Source organism: Andrena cerasifolii, chromosome 9 (assembly GCF_050908995.1).
Source record: "Andrena cerasifolii isolate SP2316 chromosome 9, iyAndCera1_principal, whole genome shotgun sequence".
NCBI lineage: Eukaryota > Metazoa > Arthropoda > Insecta > Hymenoptera > Andrenidae > Andrena > Andrena cerasifolii.
In genome coordinates, this window is record NC_135126.1 from 742,162 (window position 1) to 769,340 (window position 27,179).

A 27,179-nucleotide genomic window follows, 5' to 3' on the forward strand; every position below is an offset into this window, starting at 1 on the left:
ATAGCCAGGCAGACATTGTCACATTGTCACAGAGGAGGCCTCTAATAGAATTGCAGGAGGCAGCTGTCAGGCCGGTACTGGAAAAGACTGACCATGATATGGCCACTACCTCGGTGGATACTGTCCCAGAGGCACCTGATCAGTTGGATGAGAAAGTAATTAAAATAATTGGTGAAGAGCCAGATGCGAAGGAGGAGGAGCTAATACTCTCATCACATATTTCCTCACGCTGATCGGCTTGGCTAAAGTCAGGACAGAAGAAAGAAGTGCAAGAAAACCTTCTGAAAAAGCTGCCTCGTGTTGGCTGTTTGTTGGAGGCCCCAAAACTAAATCCAGAAGTAGTGGCTTCTTTAACTGATTCTGCATTAAAGAGAGACAAACATTTCGCTAACGCCCAGAATTTGGCGGGTTCAGCCTTGGCAGCACTGGGCACTGTGATAGATCCCCTCCTAGTGCAAAAGAAGGAGAACTGGGACTTAACGAAAATGTTGGAAGGACTGTGGGAAGCGTCCCAACTGCTCACAGAAATTCATAGAGGTCAGACACTGGCAAGGAAGGCTTGTATTATCCCAAGTCTAACTAAGCAGGTAGCTAATGTGCTGGAAAAACTGAGCCCGACATGTTCCTTTTTGGAGAAAAACTGATGGAAGCGAAGTTGATTGGCAAATTGGGACAGGAAATGAAGACACAGTCCTCTCTGAGAAAACCAGTTTCGACTGCTAGCTGGGGAAACTCGAAGGGCCTGCCCGGGTTGAGACCGAGAACACAGACGGGCACGACGAACAGATAGTTTCAGAGGTCTACCCTGCTACGTAAAGGAGACAATTCGACCAGGAGACCGCAAAGCAAATATCGTCCAACGGGTTCCAGGCAGAAGAACACAACCTAGAGGAACGCGTCACAGAGGTAAACGCGACGGCGGGCAGGTTAAGTATATTCACCAACCAGTGGACCAAAATCACGACAGACAGCTTTGGCTTAGAGTGTATTCAGGGGTATACATTACCCTTTACATCGGAGGCTCGACAGACATCCTTACCTCCCATGCACAACTGGTCACAAGGTGAGCTGGGGGAAATTCAGAAAGAAGTAAATAGACTTCTGTCAATAGGTGCTATTGTGGCCTGTGAGCCGGTAGAGAGCCAATTCATTTCTAGCGTCTTTCTAGTCGCAAAACCTAACGGTTCAAACAGATTTATAATTAACCTAAAAGAATTAAATAACTTCCTTGCTCCTGAACAATTTAAAATGGAGGGCATTCGGACAGTTTGCAAATTGATTTGGCCCAACGCGTACCTAGGCTCCATTGACCTAAAAAATGCTTATTTTTTAATTCCTTTGCACAAAGATTACAGAAAATTCGTAAGATTTGTAGCTGGAAATTGTTTGTATGAATTTGCGTGCCACCCTTTTCGGCTCTGTACAAGCCAATTTGTATTCACTAACGTTATGAAACCGATCGTGAATTACTTACCATCCAGAAAGTTGCTGTCAGTAATATATCTCGATGATATATTTTGTATAGGCGAGGATGAAGAAGCAGGTAAAGAAAATCTGCAGACAACTTTAGATCTTCTGACCGGTTTAGGTTTCCTAATTAACTACGAGAAAAGTAACTTCTCTCCTAGCACGAGATGTAAGTATCTCGGCTTCATCATCGACTCAGTAGCTTTCGCAATCGAACTAACACCTAAAAAGCGAGAATCGTTATCTAAGTTAACGAATCGATTTCTGAGGAAGCAGGACTGTCGTATTAGAGACTTCGCGCAGCTTATAGGATCGCTGGTAGCAGCATGCCCAGCTGCCGAATATGGGGCACTGCATTGCAAGACTTTAGAAACAGCTAAATGTGAAGCTCTCGAGGTTAACCAGGGAAATTTCGACAGGATTATGAGATTGCCGGTGTATATAAAATCGGGTTTAGAATGGTGGCAACAGTGCTTGCCCAAAACATCGCAAGCTATTTGAACTGGCAACTACAAGAAAGAGATTTTCACTGATGCTTCTTTGTCAGGCTGGGGGGTCTTCTGTGAGGGAAAGACGACGCGTGGCCTATGGAAAATAAAAGAGAGGGAATTACATATCAATGCGTTAGAACTGAAGGCAGCGTTTTTAGCACAAAAATGCTTCGCTTGTGATATGCAAAACTGTGACATTTTGCTTAGGGTGGGTAGATATCACCACCGCAATGTCCTACATCAACAGGATGAGAGGCTCGCGATTTCCTCACTTGCATAACTTAGCACGCGATACATGGGATTGGTGTGAGGTACACAAGATCTGGGTACAGGCAGCTTAAGGTGAAATCGGACGGCTCGTGGCTCCGCGAGCCTGTCTCGTGGATCGGCGATCCACGCGCCGTCTAATCGGTCATGGCTCGACTCGCCCAGGCTCGCCAAGTCACCTTAAAGGTAAAATCTGACGGCACGTGGATCGGCGAGCTTGACACGAGACCCGCCGAGCCCACGCACCGTCAGAACGCTCATGGCTCGCTGACTCGCGAGCCGGCCCGGCTCGCCGATCCACGTGCGGTCAGATTTCACCTTGAGGAGCTAGACGAGCCGAGCCAGTTCGCGGAGCCACGAGCCTTCTGATCGGTCATGGTTCGGCTCGTCCAGGCTCGCCAAGCCGACTTGACGAGCTAGACAAGCCGAGCCAGTTCGCGGAGCCACGAGCCTTCTGATCGGTTATGGCTCGCGGAGCCACGAACCGTCTGATCTCACCTTTATATACCTTCCCGGGAAAATAAAGAAGCAGATATTCAATCCCGAATAAGGAATATATAGACACGGAGTGGAAACTAGCGGATTATGTGTTCCGCCGGGTAGTAAATCGTTTCGGGGCCCCCTCCATTGACCTTTTTGCATCTCGTGCGAATGCAAAATGTGGAGCCTATTGCGCATGGGAAAGAGATCCGGATGCACTAGCTATAGACGCGTTTACATTAAGGTGGAGGGGCAAAGACTTCTACGCGTTTCCACCATTCGCGATAATTCCTAGGATTTTGCAAAAAATTATAAACGAAGAGGCTGCTGGAGTGGTCTTGGTCCCACTGTGGACAGCTCAGCCGTGGTACCCCCTGTATCAAAGATTACTATCGTCTGATCCGCTGATTTCCAAGCCTGATTGCAACCTCTTGATTTCCTCTTTCAGCGAGCGACGCCATCCTCTGGCACCCAGGCTTACCCTGGTGGCAGCGAAGTTATCAGGCGCGCTTTTTCGAACAAGAACTTGCCGATAGAGTCAGTTGATATTTTGACAGCATCGTTAGCAAGCTCAACAATGAGTCAATATGATAGTGCACTAAGGGGGTGGTGGCACTATGCGAGGGAAAGACATTGGGACCCTCTGAAGACAGATCAGGCAAGGGTGTTGGAATTCTTAACGAAAAAGTTTAAAGAAGGAGCGTCTCACGGAACGCTGAATTCAATAAGAGCGGCCATTTCCTTAATAGCATCAGAGGATTTGTCGAATAACCCCTTGGGATGTAAATTCGGTGTTATCGAAAATGAGTAAGTTATTCCCCCTAGAAACATTAACCTTACGCCACTTGACGGAGAAAGCGATCATGCTGCTAGCGCTGGGTATGGCCCATAGAGTACAAACGTTCGCTAAGATCTCTATAGACATTATTGCGGCTACACCGTTGGGAATTTAAATCAAGATTCCGGACATTATTAAAACGCCTAGACCGGGAGCAGCTCAGCCTGTGTTAAATCTCCCGTTTTTTTTTGATAAATCGGAGCTGTGTGCGGCTAAAACAATCCTCAGATATGTAGAGGTCATTAAGAACATTAGGAGAGGTGAAAGAGCCTTGTTTTTTTTCGTTTCGTAAGCCTCACAAGCCAGGTACGTATCAGACGTTGAGTAAATGAATAAAAACGGTGTTGTACAATTGCGGGGTAGATGAAATGTTTACAGCGCATAGTACTAGACACGCCTCCACATCGAAAGCGTCTGAGAGAGGGATTAGTATAGACCTAATTAAAAAGACAGCAGGATGGTTCAGAAACTCGCAGGTGTTCGCTGCCTTCTATAAGAGACCGATACCTGCGCAAACTGATGAGAATTTTGCCACGGCGGTATTACTGGATTCACTATACCAAAGCGCTACCAAAACGTAGGTTAAGGTCTGTTCATACATGAAGGTAGTATTATTATATGAAAACATAATACAAATACTAATAATAACATTATTAATAAAAATATAAAAAAAATCGGTTATGCTCTGAAAAGCTACATATGTAATTTCTCGGGCGAGCCTCGAAGTATAATTTAACGATCAAACGAACTTCACATACAGGTAAATTTGTTTGATCGTTAAATAAAGCAGGACTCAGGATGATTAGGGGTAGATTTTTTCAGGAAAGCGTTTTTTTTTAAATTTTTCCGCCGATTTCACATCAAGACTCTTACAATATTACACTGTTTGGCAACACCTGTTAACTAATTAGCCGGTAAATGGGCCAAGCTCATAGGGACGGCTCACAGTGGGTGCAAACTAGACCCCCCTTTACTCAGTAATTTTGTAACCTCTTAAAAAAAAAATTAGAGGGTACCTCGTTGCTAGCTGTATAGGGATCTGAGACCAGAGATGAGCAAAATTTGTATTGAAATCAAATTTCGAGTATGGAATAAAAGTTAAAAAAATTATTCGTCATGTGTCAGATAAAGTTGACCCGGGTTAATTTTATTCGACGAATAAAGGAAATTATTTGACGTCGAATAAAGTTAAAGTTAGAGTGAAAGTTACTGTTAAAGTTAAAGTTGAAAAATTTATTTGACGCTGAAGTTGAAACGTTCGGCGATTAAAAAAGTAACTTTATTCATCGAATAAAAAAGTTAACTTCAATCGTCAAATAATCTAAAATTGAAGTAACTTCAATTTGATCCGTTATTTAAATATTTTTTTATTTATTAATGTCCAACTCTGCCTGAGACGCCTGTCTGACAAACACTCTCCCCACCCCGGCACTGTTGCTCATGAAGGCGTAGCTTGACGCTTTTCGACGCTCTTTGCCCATGCCCTCGAAAATGCTAGGGCAACGAGTTGAACACGACTGGATAAACAATTATCCGGTCGATAAGCGTTTATGGGGGCGAGAGGCGAAGGTAATTAATGCGACGATGTATAATTTCGTTATTAGCCAACGATCTGTTGTTTAATACGCCGCGGACGTAACAGATGAAACGTAGGTACAACGAATCGATTTTCCAATTTGCTCGAAAACCATTGTTAATCGTCCCCTTATTATTTCTGTCTACTGCAACGGGAAACTGTTCGCGATAAATCTCCCCAGGGAACGAAACTTGCAAATAGATTTGCGTTTGCATAACAAATCTGCTATCTTAAAATATAAAGCAGAAAGCTTCTATACGTTTGTGCGTTTGTATGTAGCCTACAAACTTTCGAACGATAAACTCTGGGATCACGAAATGGGTCTCAACTCATTATGCCTGACTAATCCAGATGAATGTGATTATTTAAAAAAAAATAAAATAAAAAAAAGAGATTTTTTATAAAATCAGAATCGAATTTACGGGCGAAGTCGAGTACCAAAGCTAGTCTTTAATAAAAAGAGTCATGTGCTTTGAACAACTCCCTTCTATAATACCAACTATTCACCAAAACTCGTCTACGCCTTTTTATAAATTTCTATCGCTAATTTAGCTGCGCTACAGTGCCACAGTCTCAGCACTGGTGAATTAACTCGGGCACCCCTGTGCCGCCAGTTCCCGTCCCGAGGCCTCGTTTCCTGTCATGAAACACCCAGGAAACAAGCCTCAGTCCCTGGAGGTTCTCTATCACTCAAGTTATGCTTCCATACACTTTCAAAGCAGTCTGTTTAATCAATAGATCCCAGCCCGCGAAGCACAACGGACTCCGAAGTAAACAGCCAAGAAGAAGGGTAATCGCTGTGTAATTAAAAACGTCGTGTCCGTTCTCTTCAAGCACGAAGGAACGCAACTTCCTTCCCCCAGAAAAATTACTTACGACTCAATTCAACAACACCAAAAGAACAAGGCAGGGAAATGGAAAAGAAATGAAAAAGGAGACCGCGGGGCTGGGGCGGGAAGGGAGGAAGAGGGACAGGGTGGGCCGAAACAATGAGCGGAACGGAGAAGCGAGTCTACCGGAGAAGCGTCGAGGGGAGCAAACATTAATGCCACCCCGCAGACCGCAGATGTTGCGCCAATTACAAACCTCACCCTCTCTTTCTACTCCCCCCTCGCCCCTGTCTGCCTGCGTGGTCGTGCTCTCCGGCAACCCCTTCCGCAGTCGGAGGCGCGGGGACGCGAGGAGGAGCACGGCGTGTTCCGACTTACGAGCCCGATGTCGCATACCTTCCTGCCTCCAGCTCTTTGTCTTTCCCTCCCATCTGCCTTCCCGGCGACGCCGTGTGCAGCTTAGATGCAGCCCAACGGCGATAGAAACGCGGGAGGGGCGGGCAGGGACAGGGGGGTGTCCCCAACGAGACACGAATTTTCGAAAAGGCTCTCGCACTTTGTTAGATTAAATTTAACACAAGGCGCGAAAGAACGGTCTCTGCGCGACGAAAGAAGAAAGGGCTAACGTCGCCTCGTACGGCTGGGTGGGAACGAAATCGTGGAGAGGCAGAGAAAGATACTGGCGCGGGGTGAAAAAGGGGTTGGCGGTAGGGGGAGAACACGGAGTACGCCGGTGGCTGATATTATTCTTGGGTCTTCCTTGCTGGTGCATTATTAGTTCTGGCGTGTTAGCATACATGAAATATTGATGTTACAGGGGCCCCAACCCTCGACCCTGCGCCCCCGTCCACAGATCTCCCTCCCCCACCTCCTCTTGGTCTTCTAGATTTTACACGTATACGGGCATCCACTTCTACTTTCACGACTCTTTCACTTGTTGTTCCCTTGCTTCCTGTTTCCCTTTTTCCTGCGGATCTTCTTTGTGGAGGATCTTTACGACTCTAGAGTCCTCGACTCTGGCCCCTTGTAATCCGCTTCTTGATCGTTTCGGGGGATATTTTCTGGAGGACAGTCGTCCCAGATTGTGTTTCTGGGGATCGATATTTGTTAACTCGTTATTTCCATTGTTACTTATTGATTGAATTTGGTTCTGTCGTCTCGTGTTCCGGTTGGTTAGAAATGTTTTATGTTGCGACGATGAAGGCTGCTGAATTAAATCCAGCGACTTGAAGACAGTGAATTATTGTCACGGGGTTTTTAATTTTCGATGATTTCGCTGCGAAGCTTTCCTTCCGGCGTGCTTCAGGCCGAAGTGTGAATTTACCGCCTTGCAAGCTTGCGATTCTGCAAATGCCCCGTTTCATTGTGATGGAATAATAAATAGCAGGGGCTTCCCTTCTATGGGAAACTGCAATACTGTGCAAATCAGATGTAACCATATTTAATTCGGCTGATGTAAATGATGTTACGTATAGAGGCAGAGTTCGAATGTTCTTAATTGATTAGCAAAGTAGTTAATTAATTATCCAAAGTGACAGGGGATGTTTTATCGAGTCGATTTATGTATTCTGCACTGTTATAGAAATATCCCATGTCCTCGATATCCTAGAGTAGAGCACTATATCTGTAGCGTAGAGGGGTAGATGCAATTTATATAGGGTAGATGTCCCAATTGCTGCCATTATCCCTATTATTACCACTTTATTTATTTTACTTAATAAAAACGTAATGTATAAAGAATAGTGTACAATTTATGTATGGTTGGGATTGGCGGTGGTGGGGGGAATTGAGTAACGGCACTCTAGTGGATAATAAAAGTGTACTTATATTTAATAAAAAAAAGGAATACAAAGCTTCTTGCAACGTGGCTTGGCGAGGACTGACCACCGACGCACGCCGCCGCTTTCGGGAACGGTCTTGGAGACAAAACCCGATCGCACGCCAGGTGCGTCACATGCGACTTCGGCGTCCGCTTATTCCGCGATCCTTCATTTATTAATAAAATTTGTTTGCACAATATACTTTATAGGGTAGAGGACCCAATTACTGACACTTTAAACGTTCACCCTGACATTATCTTATAGTTTTGTACTAATAGACTAAATGTATAATGATGTCCTTGTTATTTATTATTGTTTAATATGTTTACTTGATGAAAAAAATTTGCTGAACCTTAAAACTTCGATTTTTATGTATAAAATCATGGATTTCAAAAATATATTTCGGGATCTGGTACTGAAACCCTTAAAATGTGTTTGATTCAATTACTGACACCCCAATTACTGCCAGCTAACCTAATACTGCTATCACACTTACTGTCATTTTTCCAAAAATCATTTTTTGCTTTAATTAAATGTAAAAGTAACTTACAACTGTGCACGCTAGCCTTAATATCCAGTTATCCGTTCAACCAAAGTCGGAAGACTAATATTGGTTACGTCGCACAATAAACGGAATGCCAGTAATGACGTTAGGTGTCAGTAATGACGACATGCTGTATTCACATGAGTAGTTACTGCCATGGCAGTAATACCAAGATGCTTGAAAGGCTTGTACCAATCACTGTCACTCAATTAACAAGTAAAAAGTCTTAATGAATCGTTGAATTCGAATCTTTATTACTTTTTACGATGCTCATATTATTTAGAACATTATATTTTTTTATGTTAATAGCTTAAATATTACAATTACAGCATTTTCTTTAACGCCTTGTTTTCTCTTTCGCTAGTAAGGAAGTCATCGTTTTCACTCTCCCAATATCCGCTTAAAAATTTTGATCGTTTTATTCAAATTATTGAAGAAAAAATTAAGTACTGTTTTTTGTATCGTATAAATAACAGTTTCAGTTGTATGCTAAATTTTTTTAATGCATCATTTCACAAGATTTATTCGTTATTTTACGTAAAACAGCTTAGGGTGACAGTAATTGGGTAGGTGGCAGTAATTGGGTCCTTTACCTTACGTTACCTTTTGTTTAAGTAAAATAAATAAAGTGGTAGTACTGGGAGCACTGGCAGTAACTGGGACATCTACCCAATAATCCATGTTACAAAACCACTGTTATTACATATTAACATTGTCTATCACTTGAAGTTTTTAAAATCGAGTAATACCTTCTTAGGCAAGGCACTATAGTTGTAATAAAATTAATTAATTGCTCATGAACACTACTCTACCCTATAATACACATGACCAAAGATAGGGATAGTTTTTAGCGTAACTCGCAACTGAAAATTTAGCTTCAAGGGTTCAATTCATTTCGTATTAACTACAATTTATATATCGTACTGTGAAATCGGATTTATACGTTATGTTGCTCAGTAATGAAAGAATGAAAGTCGACGCGAGTGTAATTATGAGTACACGTACGACCAGTTGCAGGTAAAAACTGTAAGTGAATCGTTCGCAAGAACAATTCGATTCGCCGGGCCATCGAGTATACAATCCGAGAGATTTCTCTTCGCTTGACTGCTAACTTTATCGTATTATTACATTTTTGTTGCATTTCTGCCGCGGCTGGGCGTGCTCCCCCTTTTCCCGAGTTTCCCGCGAGAGGTGTCGGGATGATCGATGCGTTCTTCGAAAAAAGATCAAGATTGAAGAGAATGCGTTTCGCCGGTAGACTCGAAGGGAGAGAACTTTTTGTCATTTACATTTACTTTTCTCCATCTCGCACGGAATTTCCATGCGTCTGACTTGCTGATACGACTTCTACTTGTCACGTTGTTAACGTAAGTTCGACGATAGGAATTCTCCAATGTTTCTCTTTGGAAACGCTGCAAATGTATTATTACCCACCGAAGAACTCGAATTATATTATATTTCAAAGTGAAAAATAAACACATGTACTGCAAACTTCTGAGATGTACAGTAAATTTCGAGTACCGCCATTTTCTGTAGTTCTGTGATCAATGATTTTTAACCCTCCGTGGCCACGCCCTCATATAATCACAAATTGGTCACATGTGGCTCACTGCACCGTAGCGTCATTTTTGAGTTACCATTTTCGTATTTTTAAATCCTTTAACTCTTAAGTGATAATTCTACATTCGTAATACCCATAATGTATATTTTGATAGGATAAAATTTGTAGTTGAAAAAATAGTTGTGGAAAAAAGTGATTATTTTTAAAAAAATTTAATATTAAGGTTTAAATTCATTTTGAATTCGTAAAGGCACGATATTTGAACTGGAAAATTGCCTGGGGTGCGATACACCCCACGTGACCACGAAGGGTTAAAGTATTTTGTGGTGTCAAGTGCCTCGATTTGTGTATTTTAACTTATCCATACCTGTGTTAAGTCTGTTAATCGATATATAGAAGGTTGCGTGAAAACTAGTAGTATAGGTCTTAAATGTGTCAGACATCGGAGAAAACGCAATTTCTATCCTGCAGGTAAACATTGTCCCATATTAAATTCTCATTTTTATGGAAATAAACATCTGAATTCAGGATAGTTTTTATTTCAAGAAACAGTTAAATTCACAATAAACTTATTTCCTACAGCAACGATTTACGTGACATCCTCCCCTTAATTACTCCACACTAATTCTTATCACTGATAAATCAGCCTGTCAACTGCTTAATTTTTAAGCTAATTGGACAATGTTCCCCACGACAGAATTTAAAAAATGCTGCCAGTAAGATGAGTCAAGAGTCTGAAAGAATTAATTACTTGCCGATCGCCAAGTAACGTTTCACAAAGGGACTTACCAGTCTTCGTGCTTTTTTCATTGTGGATCGTCAGGGAACTGGGATTCCCGTAAACGGAGTTGTTCAATTCAGCCATCAGCTCCCAATCTGTGCAGAAAAATGTTGCTTCGTAGAGGTTCGTTCAGGGGACCGTATGAGAAATAAAATCTGAAAAACCCTGGCCTCTAACTTCGTTTGTGTTTAATCTGCGTATATAATCGCCGGGCGTCTACAAAGTACGTCTTATAAATAATAAATCGGGGCCATTCGACCGGAGGTCGGGAGCTAAATTACTTTCCCTAAGAAATCCGTGAAAAGTTAAGCTCCTTTCGAGATTCGAGTGCAAAGTCCCGGAAAATGCTTCAATAAAATGCGACCGCGCCTTCGGTATATTTATTAACGTGAAAATATCATCCCCCCAGCGATGTTATTTACATCGGGCGATTAATTCTATAACCATTTAATACACTTTGAATAAACATTAGACGCTCTATTGACCACCAAAGTATTTGAACGAGAATATAAAATCCAAAGGCCGCTAATAACATAAGCCAAGAATTCCTCGAATTAAACTTAAATGCACTCGCTTCAGTAACATCCCACGTAAATACCATTCCTATCGCGTCCAGCTATACCCAAATAAATTTACCTCCCCAAAAGAGGGCACACACCTTCGGTCACTTTCAATTTGCAATTTTACTCCATGAAACCCCTCGACTGAATAACGAGAGAGGGGAAGGAGGAGGGAGAAGCTCTGGATTCAACCCTCGTAACGAGGAGTGGGAAGAGGGAAGCGAAGGAGCAGCGAGCGCGGCGGATAGAAGCTCTTGAGGCGCTATCGAGAAAAAATAGAGGCACGCGGCGCTGCCGCTGGATAAAATATTATTTTCCCCGCTATTAAGGGAGGTTTACGAGCTCACCTTTCTTCGGCATCTCCGTGGTGGACGGGCTGGGGCTGGTGCTCGGCGGCGACGACTCTGCAACGAAAGAAACAAGTTTTTATTTTTAATTAAAGTTCCTTCCCTTCTGGCGTAGGCGCGTGTGCCGTTAGAACCGATGACGGCGGAGGGTGGTTTCGTGCAACGGGGGGTGGAGGGAGATAGGTGAGCAAGGAGGGGTTTGGAAGCTGCAGGGACCGTTATGGATCGCGCCACCTGTTACTAACTTCGCCCTCAAACGTATTAGCCACCGTGGCGCCGTCCAGGCCGGCCAAACTCCAGATCATATTTTACAGGCTACCTACTGTCGTCCCCTTCCCCCCCACCCCTGAACCCCCTCACTCTCGTCTTCGTCGACCTGGCGAATATAGTTGAATAATTATTCCTAATATCGTCATTCGTCCCGCGTGTTCCTCGTCCTCGTACCCCCAACGCCCTCGTCGTCCTAGTCACACCGATATTTAGTAGTAGCTGCAGCTGGCTTGCAGATTACGCTGAGTCCCCTGCATGTGGGGGACGTAGGCGTTCAGTATTGAGAAGTCTAACGCTTCGCGTATGATGTACCTGTTACCTCAAGTTGGAGGGATCGCCGTGGTTCGCTCCTTATGGGGGTGGAAAAAGATTCGTGGCCGCTGTGAGTGGGACATATCGATTGTTGGGGCGTTCAAGGTTACTTTGCCAGAAAGTGCCTACTTTTATATAGTTTCATAAGTTTCATTTCCCGTCAAATCATTCAAAAATAGGCCAGTTTTAGGATTCTATTTAAAAAAAATAGGGGGAGTCCGGGAGACTTGACCATATGGGAGAGTTGAGCCGCTTCGAATATCTGTTTTAAATTTCGCGGTAGGCGGACGGTTGTCCGCTTTAGCTGTGAGTCAGGAAATCGTGTCTCTTCGTGTTCAAAGTGAAATACAAAGTAAAAGCTCAATTAAAGTGTATAAGATAATTATTGTAATGTCTAAAGTTTGTGGCTACTTATTATAAACTAAAGGAAATTGTTGTTTTTTTTTCATTTGTTCCCGAGGTACTAGAGTATGGTCAAATCTCCCCACATGGTGGATCATATCTCCCAGCGCTCGGGGAGAGATGAGCCAAATCTCATTTTTGATAAAATTTAATTTAGTGCTTACATTTATTAACTTATTGAAATGATATAACCCTGAAATTATAGTCTGATAACAAGGCTTTACTTTGACATAAATATAAAATCGATGCATCTCATACCCTAGATTTCATGGACCTTCAAGTAAAACGTGGTTCAACTCTCCCGGACTCTCCCCAAATGTCATAGTGTTAAAAAATCTTCTTAGGCTGCAAAATAATTTTTTGCATATTTTGTCTAATACTGCTGTCAGTTGGTGGCTGTGACTATCCTAGCGATGCAAAAAATATTCCGCATCTGCGGAATTTATTACGCCTTGTAGAATTAATCTGAAATCAACAAACCAAGAAAATTCTTAAAGTTTCGAAGATTGTTCGTGGAATCATCTATGGTCGCAACAAAATATTGTAATCCCATGTTTTGTCACACGTTTGAACCACAATCTTAAAAGAATGTGTAATTTTACCCACGCAAATCTTTATAAAAGGAAGAAGATTGGACGAAAAGTTATGATCGCGGATAAACTTTAAGAATTTTCCTGGTTTGTTGATTTCACATAATTCTACAAGGCGTTATAAATTTCCTATTTTTTCTGTATCACCAAGAAAGTTACAGCCACTAACAGACAACAATATTAGATGGAACATAAATTAAATTTATTATCTTCAACGATGTACAAATACAGCTCAAAAAGTTTTTTAACTCTATGACGTTTACTTTTTTTTAAAGTAGAATCCTAAGGATGACCTATTTTTGGAATGATTTGATGGGAGAGTACCCTTAACTATCTTTGTATGTGAGTAATAAGTTCTTTCGTGCAAATTTAGTATATTAGTTTGCCTCTTTCACTTTATTCTGACGAATAAAATGGCGATTCTTTTAAAGCTCCGAAATGTCTTTTCTGCAGATGTTGAATATTCTGTTTCCCTTTTCTCCCCTTCGTATCGGATTGATTGATGAAATGCTGATATTTCGAAACTACCCGCTCTTGGAATTCGAGGCAATTTAGTATCGCGGAAGGAAATCATCGAAATTACTCTGGCGGAATTCCCCGGCAGACACGAACAAACTAACTCGCGACAGAGTGACACGTTCATCGTGAAAAAGTCATCGTTATTTGTCACGGGCGGCTGAGCGATTGCTCGTATGTGGAAAGTGCATGCCGCATTCCGGCAGACACTTGCACAGTCCCGAAGGTAAATAGGATGGGATGACAAAGTGTGCTTCTTGGCAGACGTGTTTACGCGCTTGGACATAATGCAGAATATGCGGCCGCTGCTTTTATTGCGTGATAAGGGTTAAATTACTCTCGGGGTCATCCCTATCGCGTGATTCACGTTGAACTATTAACTGCTTTTCCCTTTTTTCTTTCCACCTTTAAGCTTTTATTTCAGAACGTGTCCCTTGTATATTTGTACAGAAGTGAGTTCTCGTTTTTTTTGTTCCTGAAAATATAGTCTTTGGCGAAAATATATATAATGTTATTTAACTTTCGGATGATTAGGCAAGGGCCGGAATAATCGCAAAACTGAGTTTCTCTCTGTAAAAAGAGGTTTCTTGATTTCATTATTTATGTTCTTATTTACAACTATTTACAAGGCTTACCTGTAAAAAGAGAGACGAAATTAAATGTCGATTATTCAATCTGTCCTTTCCCTAATTATAGTCTCTACTTTTTATAGTCTTTCAATTTGTGGAGTTTGCCCTTGCACGTGTTTACTATAGTCTAGTAAGTTTTACTAACCCCTTTACCAAACGCGCCGTGAGTGCGCGGGATAATTTAAAAGGAAGTACCCTGTACTTTCTTCAGATATAATTTACTATCAACTTTTTAATCAGGCCAGCATATTTATCCAAAATTACTTGTAAAATGTACTAGGAACGTATTCACATTTCCATTGTATATAACGTATCATATTATATGTATATAACAGAAACAATTAATTGCATTCCCAAATGATATACTCGGTGCCCAAAGCACACGCGATACTTATCAATTTAATTAGCAGAAAGTGGTTACAAAGTAAACAACCCTCCACAACGCATTCCGTAATGAGGAAATGAAATCGCGATATTGATTTGCCTCGATGAACTAGCATTCTGATTTGTTCCTTTATTACCAGTTTTCCCTGCGTCCATTGAATACATTGAGTAGCCAGCTCGAGCCAATATACACACGAAACACAAACCTGTATTAATCAAATTACGAGCTAAAATCAGAGTCATAATAAAAGAAACCACAAAAGCAATTCATATCTAAAACAAAACACTGCAGGTTCAGTAGTACAATCAATCAATCTTCAGACGAGTACACAAGCGCACGGAGCCCAAGGAACTAACAAGACACAAATCCACCACGAACCCCCGCGAAAAGTATTTAAATCTCCCAGCCTGTTTTCAATTAATTTTCATCGCGACCCCAAACGATTATCGATCCCTCCACAGCCAAGGGCGCCGGTTACTACTGAGAGGGGGTTCCGCGAGCAAATTAACGAGTTCCCGAGAGCCGGAAGAATATTCTCGTGCGACACGTCGTCTAACGTTATTACAGCAATATGCACACACCTATTACCCATAATGTTATAGCGCCGGCGAGGCACGAGCTGGCGAGATAGCATCTCCATCGAGCACTATCGTGTGTCTTTCGGGACTTCTGTCGTCGCCGAGACGCTCGGCCAGCTCCGCGGGGTAATGGCGTCATTTTATCGCGGGCAAATCAATTGTTAAGCGCGGGCCCGGTTAGCCGAATGCGACCCAGTTTGTAAGCGGCGGCGAAAATTACAGCGGCGAAACGAGTGCTCACTTTCCAGCGGGCAATTTCCATGACAAGTTGTAATCTTTCGGAGGCGTGCGACCGCGCGATAAGCCTAACCGACGACACAGGGAAGCGAACTTTACGATCAGAACCACCCCCGACCGTCGCCCCCCCCCCCCTCCCAGCAGCTGCTCTTTAACCATAAAATATGTTACCATCAAATTGCTACCGCGAGATCCCTCGATAGAGTCGACCTGCCGGGCACCTTCTTTTCTCTTCCTTCGACGTGACCGCAGATATTTCAGTGTTTCTCGAAAATTGCACCGTGCCCGCTGCTCCTTATCCACGCGGGCATCGTAATTACACCTTCCAGCGATTCCAACCGCGATGGGATCGTCCAGCAAGTTTCAGCGCTTCGAAACTTTCGGACGCTTACGCATCATCGTTGATGCTGGGGTTCGTTGTGTTAATTAAAGGCGCGACAACCGATGGAAGGTTTCAGATCGTTTGAATTAAGGCGATACTTCTCGGCGGTAGTTTCTGATTTAATTCGATGGCGATTTGGGTAGCCGAGTATCAGGGCCAGGGATCTACCGGCGATTGATCGCAAACGCGACGTTGGATAAAAAAAAGGGTGCTTTTATCTCGTTCATCTACGTTTAACGTAGATCACCTCGTTTAGATGAGTCGGCTACGGTGCATGAAATGAATTACACGATTTTTCACGGAGATCTTTCCCGAGATACGCTCGAGCGATTAAACGACACAATGAGCAGGTGAGCAATAGGCTTCGTACTGTTTTAAGAAGTCTTCACAATGCGGGTGAAAATATTCGGAAGTGTGTATACGCGTATACCAAAACGCGAGATTAAATCGTTGGTAAAAATGATAGGCTGTGGGTAAGTTTACACGTGTAACCTACATCGAGACGTGACGGATGTAATTTACTACACGAGGAAGTATATCGTGAGTCACGCGAGTTCTATCTAAACGTGATCTATTTTTTCATTTAATTCGATGATAACAATAATGAAAACCTATTATCCCGTCGAGGGCATTTTCCGCTCAAGAAATCAATTTTTTTTTGCACATTTTCATCCTTGCGGGAGAAGAATGACCAGGTAAAGTTTTAGAACGAAATTCCTAACGGTACAGATTTTGCAGGCAGTTAAAGAGGGCCAAGAGTGCGACGGCCTTAAAAATAGGTGCTTTTTGAAAATGGATTGTGGCGCTGCACAGTGGTTCGGGTGTACTACATGCTAGCTGGGCAAAATTATTTTTTCGCGGTATTGGGTTTATATGGGGTTCAAATTGTATCACAGATTATTATTTCACCAAAAATATCAATAAAATAAAAATATGACTAATCCAGTAAAGGAAAAAGAACAAAACGACAGTACATATTGTACTTTAACTATATATTTAACATATTGTACTATAATTATCAGTTATAACATTATGATTATTCCTGTAATTTCTAAGTTTTCTATGGAAATTTAAAAAAAAATTCGAGCCACAGTTGACTCACCTAACATAAAATGGCTATTAAAACAGTATTTTACTATATGTTCCACGTCGTTCCACGCAACAAGGGTTGAATGTACGGAAAGTAGAGACTTCTAGTTTTTTTTTTAATCACATGATCGATCTGCAAAAATTTGCAAAACTATGTTTTGTGAATTGTTTTCGAGTACGACGCTCGGCTGGAGGGATAGCACAGTTGTTATATTTCAGACTCTATACGTATTATAGATTAACTATAAGTGTGCCTTATAACTATTAATTTCTTGATAATTACATTACATTACATTATAGAGTCTGAAATATAACAACTGTGCTACCTCTCCTGCCGAGCGTCGCACTCGAAAAAAATTCACAAAATATAGTTTTGCAAATTTTTGCAGATCGATCGTGTGATTCAAAAAAACTAGAAAGTCTATACTTTCCGTACATTCTACCCTTGTTGCTTGGAACGACGTGGAACATATAGTAAAACACTGTTTTAACAGCCATTTTATGTTAGGTGAGTGAACTGTGGCTCGAAATTTTTTTAAAACTCCACAGAAATCTCAGAAATTACAGGAATAAACATAACTTTGCAACGGATAATTATAGTTAAAGTACAATACTGTCGTTTTGTTCTTTTTCCTTTATTGAATTAGTCGTATTTTTATTTTATTTATATTTTTAGTGAAATAATAAACTGTGGTATGAATCAGTTTTGTTTCTAACAATTTGAACCCCATATAAACCCAATACAGCGAAAAAATAATTTTGTACAGCTAGCATGTAGTATGCTCGAACTACTGTGCGCTGGTATGATAGATAGAAAAGTGATTTTTCTTTCAATTAATAATAAATTTGTTGAACTAAAAGCAGAATCGATTTTTGTTTTAATCAAATAAACACATTGAAAATAGGGCGCTCACGGGCAAGTCCCAGTTTAAAGTGGTTTAAAATGCGTTTCTAACTAAGCAAAATTATTTTTTTTAAATTCGGCTATATCCTTAAAAAAATCAATTTCTCAATACCCTGTAGAAACCAGCAAAAGTTGTCCTTAAATTTTATTAATGTATTTATTAAAGTGGCAGAAAAACTAAATATTGCAGCACTTCTTAAAGGGTCTTCCTACTTCGACGGCCTGAAAAGGAGCGCAACATTTGGGATTTTTCTTAAGAGAAACCCTCAAATTATATTAATTGAAAACTTTATGCCTATATTTGTATGTATTTAGGCAACATTTTTTAAAAAATTTAATTAAAAACAATAGTACCTAAAACTTGAAAAGTGTCTTTCTCAAAATGATGTTTTTCGAAATAATTAGCATAATATCTCATCATATTTAAGTTAGCATCATATTTAATGGTTTTGCTTTTAAAAATTCTCAAAATTCGCATCATTTTTCGTCCGTCAAGGCAGGAAGACCCCTTAATGCGTCGCGTTATTTTTAATCTATATCTTAATATATAAAGCAGAAAGTGTTTGTGTGTTCGTATATCGCCCAAAAACTTTGGAACGGTAAACTCTGGAGTCACGAAATGCGTCTCAGCTCATTACGCCTAGCTAATCCAGATGAATGTGACTATTTTCACACAAAAAAATTAATAAATAATTTTTTTCTATAAAATCAGAATCTAAATTTCGGATGAAGCCGAGTAGTAAAGCTAGTACATTATATGCATTTTTTTATTTTTTCTGAAATATTTATGCGTTTATATTTGTAAGTTTTCCATTAAACTAATTGAGTTTATAATCTGGAAATATTAACTTTTATCGAGAACACTTGTAGTTTTACTTACACACAAAAACCGGCAAAAAATAATCATAAATAAGTAAAAAAACCTTACAAATAATAAACGAGTAAATACTATTAAAGTATTATACCTATGCGTACAAGAAACGCATATAAATACGGACAAAAATCATTTTGCTCAGCTGGAATTGCATTTTAAACAACTGTGCGTCACTAGACGAAAGAGCTCGCCACTGTAAAAAATGCAATTCTTGACCGAATCTAAAAATTCAAACACGATTCTATTCGTAATTACACACGCCTACCTTCTATTGTGAATTTTTAAAACATTTCTCCGGACCTCTCGTTTAAATATATGACAATCATCCTCTAATTGTTTCTTAAGAATGAGAGAGCACAGCGCGATATCCCCACATAATTAATTAAGGAATTTCTTAGGTTTTTAGATTTTCGACGATTTTGTCTGAAATTATCATGGCGATAGTCCAGTCCTTTCCTTTTAACAACGATGCAGCATGCACTGCGGATCAAAAGAGTGGGCAAAAATGAAATAATTTTTTTATTTGTACTCTACACTTGTAGCGGAAAAAAGTCTAAAACTTTTAGATCCATACACTGTATAATTTTTTTCTAAAAAAAATCTAGAGCCCCAGAAAATAGGTAATTTTTAGGAATTAATTCAAGGAAAACTACTATGTATAATTTAATGGGACTTTTTGCATTGTATTAAGGATGTCTTAAATTGTAGAAATATATTTATTGTTTTATAATTAATCATTGCAGATGGCACTGGGGAGTGATTAAACTCGATGCGTAAAAAAATTTATCCAAATTGGTGGGACCTGTATCTCCAAAAGTTATTATCCGATTCAACTGAAACTGTTGTTATTTTGAAGAATATACTACTGGCTAGGGGGAAACCAGAAAAATTACAAAAATGGCATTTTTTTAGAAAACAACGACACTTGAAATTTGAAATTACTTTTTCCCTATAGTTTTCATCCTATCAACGCCTATGAAAATTATAAATTTTCAATTTTTGTATTTTGTTCTGTATCCCCCTAACCAGAAATATATTCTTCAAAATAAAAAAAGTTTCAGTCGAATCGGATAATAACTTTTGGAGATACATGTCCCAACGTTTTGAGAATTCTGTTTCGAGAAAAACGCATTTAAAGTTTTACGTGGGCACCGAGTGGCCGGTTGTTGCCATGCATTTGCCGCTACTCAAATGCCTATAACTTCGGGAATTTTACAAATTTCAACAAATCCTTTTAAACACGTATTCCTAAAAGGTTGAACTTTCGAAAAATGAAATAAAAAACATCGATATTTAGACCGGAACCTCCTCTTAAATAACAACGAACTCATGCATTCTCTAGACCAGCTACGAAAACGACAGAGTCCTCAGCTACAAAATTCCAAAATCACCCCCGGGAAATGCACCAGGCTCGATCGATATCGCCGAGAAATCGTCCACGCGATTATTACGAGAAGATTATCCAATTTCAGGGGTGGCACGGGGGCGTTCCGGCCCGTAGATATAAATAGGCTAGGGGAAAAATTCATTTATCACTTCTGCAAGTCATCGATGGAAGGAAGAGGCATTAGGTGCTGCAACAGAGAGTGACGGGGAGAAAGAAACGAGTGGAGATAAGGAGGGGCGCAGAGGGAGAGGAGGAAGGAAGAGAGAGAGAGAGAGAGAGAGAGGGAGAGAGGGAGAGAGGAAGACAGTGAAGACTTTCCATTTTGTACGTGGCTGAGTGGCAGACGGAAGGAAAGAGACGAGCAGGGACGGAAGACAGAGAGGTATATACAGTCGGACAGAGACTTTTTACTTTTGATTTATCGCGCCAACTTTTATTTCTCCGGGGAGATATTAAAACCCGTTGTCCCAACCATTTAACTCCGCCCAGCTGATTGATGATTGGGCCAGATAACGTGGCCAGTTCTTTCGATGCATCGAATCTATCGTCACGCGCGATTAGCGAGTCACCTGTGCTTCAGTGGACAGAGGTTCCTCTAAAACATATTTCGAATTCAGCGGCTCAAGCTGTATTACAAAGCCGATGCCAAATTCTCTCGCGGGGACTATTTAGGAATCCCTCAACAGCAACTCAGTTCATAGCTGCATCCATGTAAACTCGGAGCGACGAGCTGGTGTACGCGAAGATTCGTTTTCACCTTTGTCAGTTTGCATCCGAAGTGCCAATAAACAGGATGAATCCACGGGAACTTGCTAGCTCGTAGTAATCGCTGGAAATGAGATCGAAAGTTTCGGGTAGCTGGTGCTCAGTCAAATTTGAAGAGAGGAGAGGCAGAAAGCGGGAGGGGTAGAAGACAATTCACTTCTGCAAAAGTTTACGCGCCACACGCGGCTATTTCGAAGTTCCGCCGAGGTAAGGTAAGTGAACTCGTTAAAATCTTAAGGCGCCTTAATTAGCCTAATAGCATCATCCTTTTTCGTCGGTCCATCACCGACCCTCCCGCCCATCGCTCCATCCAATTTCTTCTTCTCGTTGCCTAGGACTTGGAAGCTGTTCAAATATTTCCCGGTGTACTAATTCCAATTAGTGCATTTTGGCTGTAACAACCCAACCCCCCCTTCGCTGCTCCCCGCCCCGTCTTTCAGTCCACTCGAAAACGAGAGGCAAGAGTGCGGGGTGTTTTTCAGACAGTGGATGGAAAGTGCCAGACCGTGTAATAAAGTCAAATGTTACTTTATGCATGCTAAGTGAATAGAAATTGGAAATTACGTTGTGCTGTAATCAGCTAGAAGACTAGCGAAAGGTTACGTATTATGTGCACGGAGGGGGCAGCGAAAGAAGGGATTCCAATTTCGGCTGAAGAATTTAGGGCTCTCTTCTTCCATGTCCCGGGTTCCCTGACGGTTATTGAAATAAAATGGTAATTACTGTTCAATGTTGGGGGTAGTTGTTACATATTTCAGGTTTCTTACATGCATTACGTATCTTGATGTCCAGTTGCGTGTTGAAACTTAGTACACTTCCAGCTGTGAGTAATTAAATGTGACGGTGTTTCAAAGTACCTGTGTCCCTTTATGGCTTCATGGCCATAACACATGTTAGTATAATAAAGGTAAAGAGTACAATGGTTGGCCAGTTAAGGGGAGGTTCCGGTCTAAATGTCGATTTTTTTTTATTTCATTTTTCGAATGTTCGATCTTTTAGGAATACGTGTTTAAAAGGATTTGTTGAAATTCGTAAAATTCCCGAAGTTATAGGCATTTGAGTAGCGGCAAATGCATGGGTAACACCCGGCCACTCGGCGCGCGCGTAAAACTTTAAACGCGTTTTTCTCGAAACAGTGTTCTCAAAACGGTGGGCTCTGTATCTCCAAAAATTATTATCCGATTCGACTGAAACTTCTTTTATTTTGAAGAATATACTTCTGGCTAGGGGGGGGGGCTAGAAAAAATTACAAAAAATTAAAAATTATAATTTTCAAAGGCGTTGAACGGACGAAAAATACAGGGAAATGGGATTTCAAACTTGAAGTGTCGTTATTTTCTAAAAAAAATGTCATTTCTTGTAATTTTTTCTAGCCCCCTCCCCTGCACAGAAGAATAATCTTCAAAATAAAAAAAGTTTCAGTCGAATCGGATAATAACTTTTGGAGATACAGATCCCACCGATTTGGATGATTTTTTTGACGCCTTGACTTTAACGACTTCACAGTGCCGTCTGCAATGATTAATTACAAAACAAAAAATACATTTCTATAACTTAAGACATCTTCAATGCAATGCAAAAAGTCCTATTAAGTTATATGCAGTAGTTTTCCTGTAATTAATTCCTAAATATCACCTATTTTTGGGGGCTCTAGACCGGAACCTCCCCTTAAGCAGGAGTGTCACATAAATAGTGAATTATAAATGTGAATTTAGTAAATTTCAAATGAAAGTCAATATAAATAAGTTTGAAAAAATCCTAATAATCTAAAAATAAATATAGTTTTTAAATAAAAATCAAGAATTTATAAAAAATATACAAAAAATGTGTTGACTACAAAGAAATATAGTTATTGGCATGGTTATGACAGTAATTGTCCAATCGGTTCGACAGTGATTGGCCGCTATTTGACACATAATATAACCTAAAAGAAAATGTTATCTGATTTGATGATAGAAATAGGATTAAAATTATTCGATAAAAATGGATATATCTTATGTATGTATGTGTTTCGTAATACAGGAGGTGGACCGGGCGATGATTTAGAAAAAGCGGGACTCATTCTAAATTGCATGGTAGATCGTGGCACCCCATATTTTTTGGAAGCTGTACGCTGTGACATTCCTTTTTGCACAACATCCATAGCTTGTATGATTTGTTCATCTGTATATTTTTTTCCCATTTTTATCACCTTTTTTTTTACTTTTGGTATTTTTTACTGTAGGGTAAGTCTGATCTACTAAAAAATTCAAAATTTCTACAATTTATCTACTAGGTAATCAGTTTAATTTTTAACTTCAACTTAATTAAATAAATTTAGTAATCAAGTTAAATTTCATTAATTAGATTTCATTTTTAATTCCAATTTAATTAAATAAATTTAATAATCAAATTGAATTTGAATACCTCAATTAAAATTCAAATCACAAGAAAATTAAAATATAACTATACAATGTAACATACCTAATAGTACTTCTTCTTTTTATTTAATTGCACTATAATTATGTAAATGTTGAATCTTTTTTAATAATGGTCGTTTCAATACCGCTAATGAACAGGGGGCCAATAACTGTTTTACCGTTACCATGATTATAAAATAGTCGCTGGCCACCCGGCCAATTACTGCCATTCAATATTATTCATATGACAGCTGTTGGCCTCCGGTAATTTTCATAATATATGTATAATTTTAACAAATAAATAATTTTTTATAAAGTTTTAACCTTTATTTATCAATATATGAAGAATATGGGAGATATAAATATCATAAATACATTAAAATATTCGAAACCTTTCAACTGTACTCCTATGGTTTTTTTATTGAATCGCTGTAATTTTCAAGCTATAAAGTCGAGTCATCCTCTCTGCTTTTCTATACAATCACAATATACACATAATGAGTGATGAAATATTGATTACATACTACGCAAGAAAGTACAAGGAATATGAATATGTTCATTAAAAAAAGCATAACATTGGTATTTCTTTATATTTTTTCATTTCTCAAAATAGGGTCAATCACTGTCAGGTGGCCAACGACTGTAATCTTTACCCTTACTTCCTTATATTACTCTTCGCAATACTCGTGCAAAAGTAGAATAAATTATTAGTTCTCACACCTCAAAACTCTTCAAATTTCCCCAAGCTTTGACTCTACCTACAATGCCACCAACTTTACGAAACGAGAGGAACAATTCACACGGTGCCATACTTATCAAATTTAATAAAATATAAAATTCAATCGACTCAAGGAATTCACGTTTCTAGGACAAAAGCGTCCAAGGGATTTCCCAACAATTCAATAAGTACGATAAATTTTCGGTCCACGGCCGGGAACTGTATCATCCTAGCAACTCCCAGCCGAGTCTGCTAATAAAAAACCATACATTTATCACCTTTATCCGCGCTTTATCACGGCTACCGCCGCGAACTCATAAAACTGCATTATCCTTGTACGTGTGCGGCAACTCTCGGTTTTTATCGGGCATGCCGATGAAATTCTCCCCCCTTTCCACCATTCCCTTCCGTCTCTAGTCTGTCCAGCAGCCACCCCCTACTCGCATCGCGCAGCAACGCTTAGCTTATACCGTCAAACAAATTTCCTTGCCTGTGTAAATTTGATTATAGCAGGGTTTTCGTCCGAGCAACAATTCCTCTGCGCGGGACCGCGGGTGTAGCAACGCGTTCCAACCCTTCCACACCCTCTTGAGTGGAGTTTAACCCTGTTTGCACGCATTTCGTATATTACGCACACTTTGGCTCTGGGATTTGGTGGTATTCTCGGTGTTATTAGTGGCTACTTATGGGCATTACTGTTGCTCAGTTTGCTTGAGTATTGGATATTAGAACGTTGAACAGTGTTTAGCTACTGCAGTGCTTTGAAGCTTGCGACGCGAGACAGGAGAACGTTATAATAGTGCGACTTCACGATGTGATTTTTCACGAATCTTTTTTATCACGAGACAAAAATCTCAGCACCGATAACGAAACATAAATAATGTTAATAGGCGCGAGAGAAGAGATTTTCGAAAATATATCATGAAACTTGTCTCATAAGAGTTTAATTTCATGAAACTTGTGATAAAATAATTAAGTAATTGTCTCTTGAGATTAAAGGCTCATGTGAGACTTAATGGTTTTCACCTTAATGATTTTTCGTGAATTTTTGAAAGCTTCTTGATTCGGGTGATTCGATGAGACAGTTTAGTGTCTTAAAATATGAAGGAGATGTAAAACGCAAAGTCTTTTTAATATATGATTGAAATTCGTGATTTGCTATAAGGTAAGTTCGGGTAATAAGGCCCACCTAAGGTTCTATAACTTCTTAAAAAAAAACTTGTACATAATTTTGAAAACTTTTTTTTTATAGAAATCTTTGTACATTAAACTATACACTGTAATATTTGTAACAATATATGAACACAACAAATACGGAAATTAATAGGATTTTAAAAACCTTGTAAACGGGCCTTATTACCTGCACTACAGCCACCACTACAGGTAATAAGGCTCGTTTACAAGGTTTTTAAAATCCTATTAATTTCCATATTTATTGTGTCCATATATTGTTACAAATATTACACTACTGTAGTGCAGGTAATAAGGCCCGTTTACAAGGTTTTTAAAATCTTATTAATTTCCGTATTTGTTGTGTCCATATATTGTTACAAATATTACACTACTGTAGTGCAGGTAATAAGGCCCGTTTACAAGTTTTTTAAAATCCTATTAATTTCCGTATTTGTTGTGTCCATATATTGTTCCAAATATTACAGTGTATAGTTTAATGTACAAAGATTTCTATAAAAAAAAAGTTTTCAAAATTATGTACAAGTTTTTTTTTAACACCTATTTAATATGTACAATTCGGGCAAAGAAAGACCTCAGGTGTGAGCCCAATGCATGCCTCGTGTATCCAGGTGAGGCACATGACACACTGTCGCATATCTGTCTTGAATGCAGTTCTGCATAATTTGCAAAACCAATTGTCTGCAAAGTTGCCGTCCACGTTTTCTCTGGAGGTGGATGGCATGGGCTTTTATTCACACAATCTTGTCTTTGTTCTTCTGGTTGAAGTGACACGTGCTTGGGAGCTCTTCTCAATATCGTGCCTGCTTTGGAAGAGGTCTCTGTCCACTTAATATTTTGGTGGGCCTTATTATCTGCTTTGTCTCTTCCTCATTGCCGAGGTTATATGTTAAGCGTGCACGTTACAAAATCATCAATTTTCTGGGAATATGTTGCCAACATATGTACTTATACATACCTATAGTTGCACAGTAATTGGATAATGAGTACTCCCAATACAAAGCCAAGAAACCGACGCAATTCTTATAATTGTAGCAACGCAAGTTGCCGGCGAAACATTATTTCTCGAATTTGCAGCCGACAAATGTTGGGGTTCTTCGAGTGACATTTCGTATGTAGTAAAAGCAATAGATGGCAGTAACAAGATTGTGGGTTGACCTACCAAGGTAAATTGCAGGTGGGCCTTATTACCTACTGGGCCTTACTACCCGAACTTACCTTATTTGAAGTATCTGGAACTGCAGTTATTTTAGGATTTAATAACTGATAAAATACAAATGATGTACTAGTGTAATACGCCACTTCTGTTTAAACGAACTTTATTTTCGCAGCTTGTCATTCGGAAAACGTGGGTATTGAATTCCTTTCATTTCACGCGGCCTACTGCAGTGCTAATGAAAAAGTAGGGTATTAATTGGGCAATGCTAATGAGGTATTGATGAAACACGTTTCAATATACTTTCGAGACCAATTACGAACGTTTACCGCGCGAGAGAGAGGAGTAACTCAATTCCCCGTTGCCCATAGAAACACGCTGCGTGAAAAATTGTCAATTTGTAAAGCGTTGGTGACTCGCATTTCTCGCGACGTCGTTCATCCGTTCAGTTACAATTTCAGTTTGTGTATTTAACCTGCCACATCATTAACAGCTTCCGTTCCCATATTTTTCTTCCCAGAAAAGAGACTCGCAATAACTGTCTCCATCTTTGTCACCACAATCCACAAATTACTACCAGCATGGCTACCATTTCTTCCTTCACCAATGATTTATATCACCGAATCAATCTCCACTAAAGTCTCCAAAGCCTTCCTGCAAACGTTCTCTCCGTGCCAGCCTTTCACATTTCCACAAGCACAGCGAGTCATCGGCGAAAGTTGATCCTCAGAATCAGCTTCCCCGTTCTCCACCGCCCCTGTCGCAATCGAAACACAGCCGAGCATAATTCCCGCGAACGGTGGCCCCGCAAATGTCGCGGTGACGATCGTTAG

General features: G+C 40.1%; 1 protein-coding gene across 3 annotated transcripts in view; it reads right to left on the reverse strand.

Moving 5' to 3' along the window:
• Nucleotides 1-27,179, reverse strand: part of LOC143372797 (lachesin) — a 562,432-nt gene that overhangs the window by 33,122 nt on the left and 502,131 nt on the right. For all 3 annotated transcript variants that reach the window (XM_076819351.1, XM_076819352.1, XM_076819350.1), the window contains exons 8-9: nucleotides 11,563-11,619; nucleotides 10,664-10,750 (exon numbers count right to left, since the gene is read on the reverse strand). In XM_076819351.1, the coding sequence (XP_076675466.1) occupies nucleotides 10,664-10,750; nucleotides 11,563-11,619 (144 nt within the window). The remainder of the gene's footprint in view (nucleotides 1-10,663; nucleotides 10,751-11,562; nucleotides 11,620-27,179) is intronic.